At 46.1% G+C, this 549-nt stretch overlaps 1 protein-coding gene across 1 annotated transcript in view; it reads right to left on the bottom strand.

Moving 5' to 3' along the window:
* FSHR (follicle stimulating hormone receptor) overlaps positions 1–266 on the bottom strand; it is a 385,534-nt gene extending 385,268 nt beyond the window's left edge. The window contains exon 1 of the mRNA XM_007953991.2: positions 115–266. Within this exon, the coding sequence (XP_007952182.1) occupies positions 115–266 (152 nt within the window). The remainder of the gene's footprint in view (positions 1–114) is intronic.
* Between the last annotated feature and the right edge of the window lie 283 nt (positions 267–549).

Raw genomic sequence — 549 nt, 5'->3', positions numbered from 1 at the left:
AGGACAGAATTATTTCAGCTTAACAAATATGAGCCTAATGTGAAAATAATAGTAGTACCCGATGCACAAATGTCAGCCATGCACACACAGCTGTTCCCACCCTGGGTTACTCACAGTTCAACGGCATTCCTGGGGATGTCAGAGGGAATCTCCGTCACCTTGCTTTCTTGGCAGAGGAAAACCCTGTTAGAGCAGTGACAGATTCTGTGATGACATCCGGAGCCCAAGTCCAGAAATACCAGCAAGGACACCAGGAGGAAGGCCATGTTTATTTATCCATCCACCTGCTCTCTTCCAGCATGGGCAGAGAAAAACTCCACAGATTTCAGAGCCTCCACACGATGCCCTTGCCAGAAAGGATCTGCTCTAAAAGCCAGTAAGGTCATGTGACCCACCAAGGGATAATTTTTTTTCTAGCCACTTCGAGGCAAATAGCAAAATTTCTGTGTGCCAACAGCAATTTCCGGGGCAAGATAAGCTACTCCCTTATCCTTCACGATTGAATTTCTTATATCCTGACCCAGAGAAGACAGCAAACAGAACCTTGAT

Source organism: Orycteropus afer, unplaced genomic scaffold (genome assembly GCF_000298275.1).
Source record: "Orycteropus afer afer isolate SDZICR_OR568_19922 unplaced genomic scaffold, OryAfe1.0 scaffold00423, whole genome shotgun sequence".
In the NCBI taxonomy this organism is placed as follows: domain Eukaryota; kingdom Metazoa; phylum Chordata; class Mammalia; order Tubulidentata; family Orycteropodidae; genus Orycteropus; species Orycteropus afer.
Note: the sequence above shows the minus strand (reverse complement) of the source record. Positions and strands in the feature narration are given on the sequence as shown.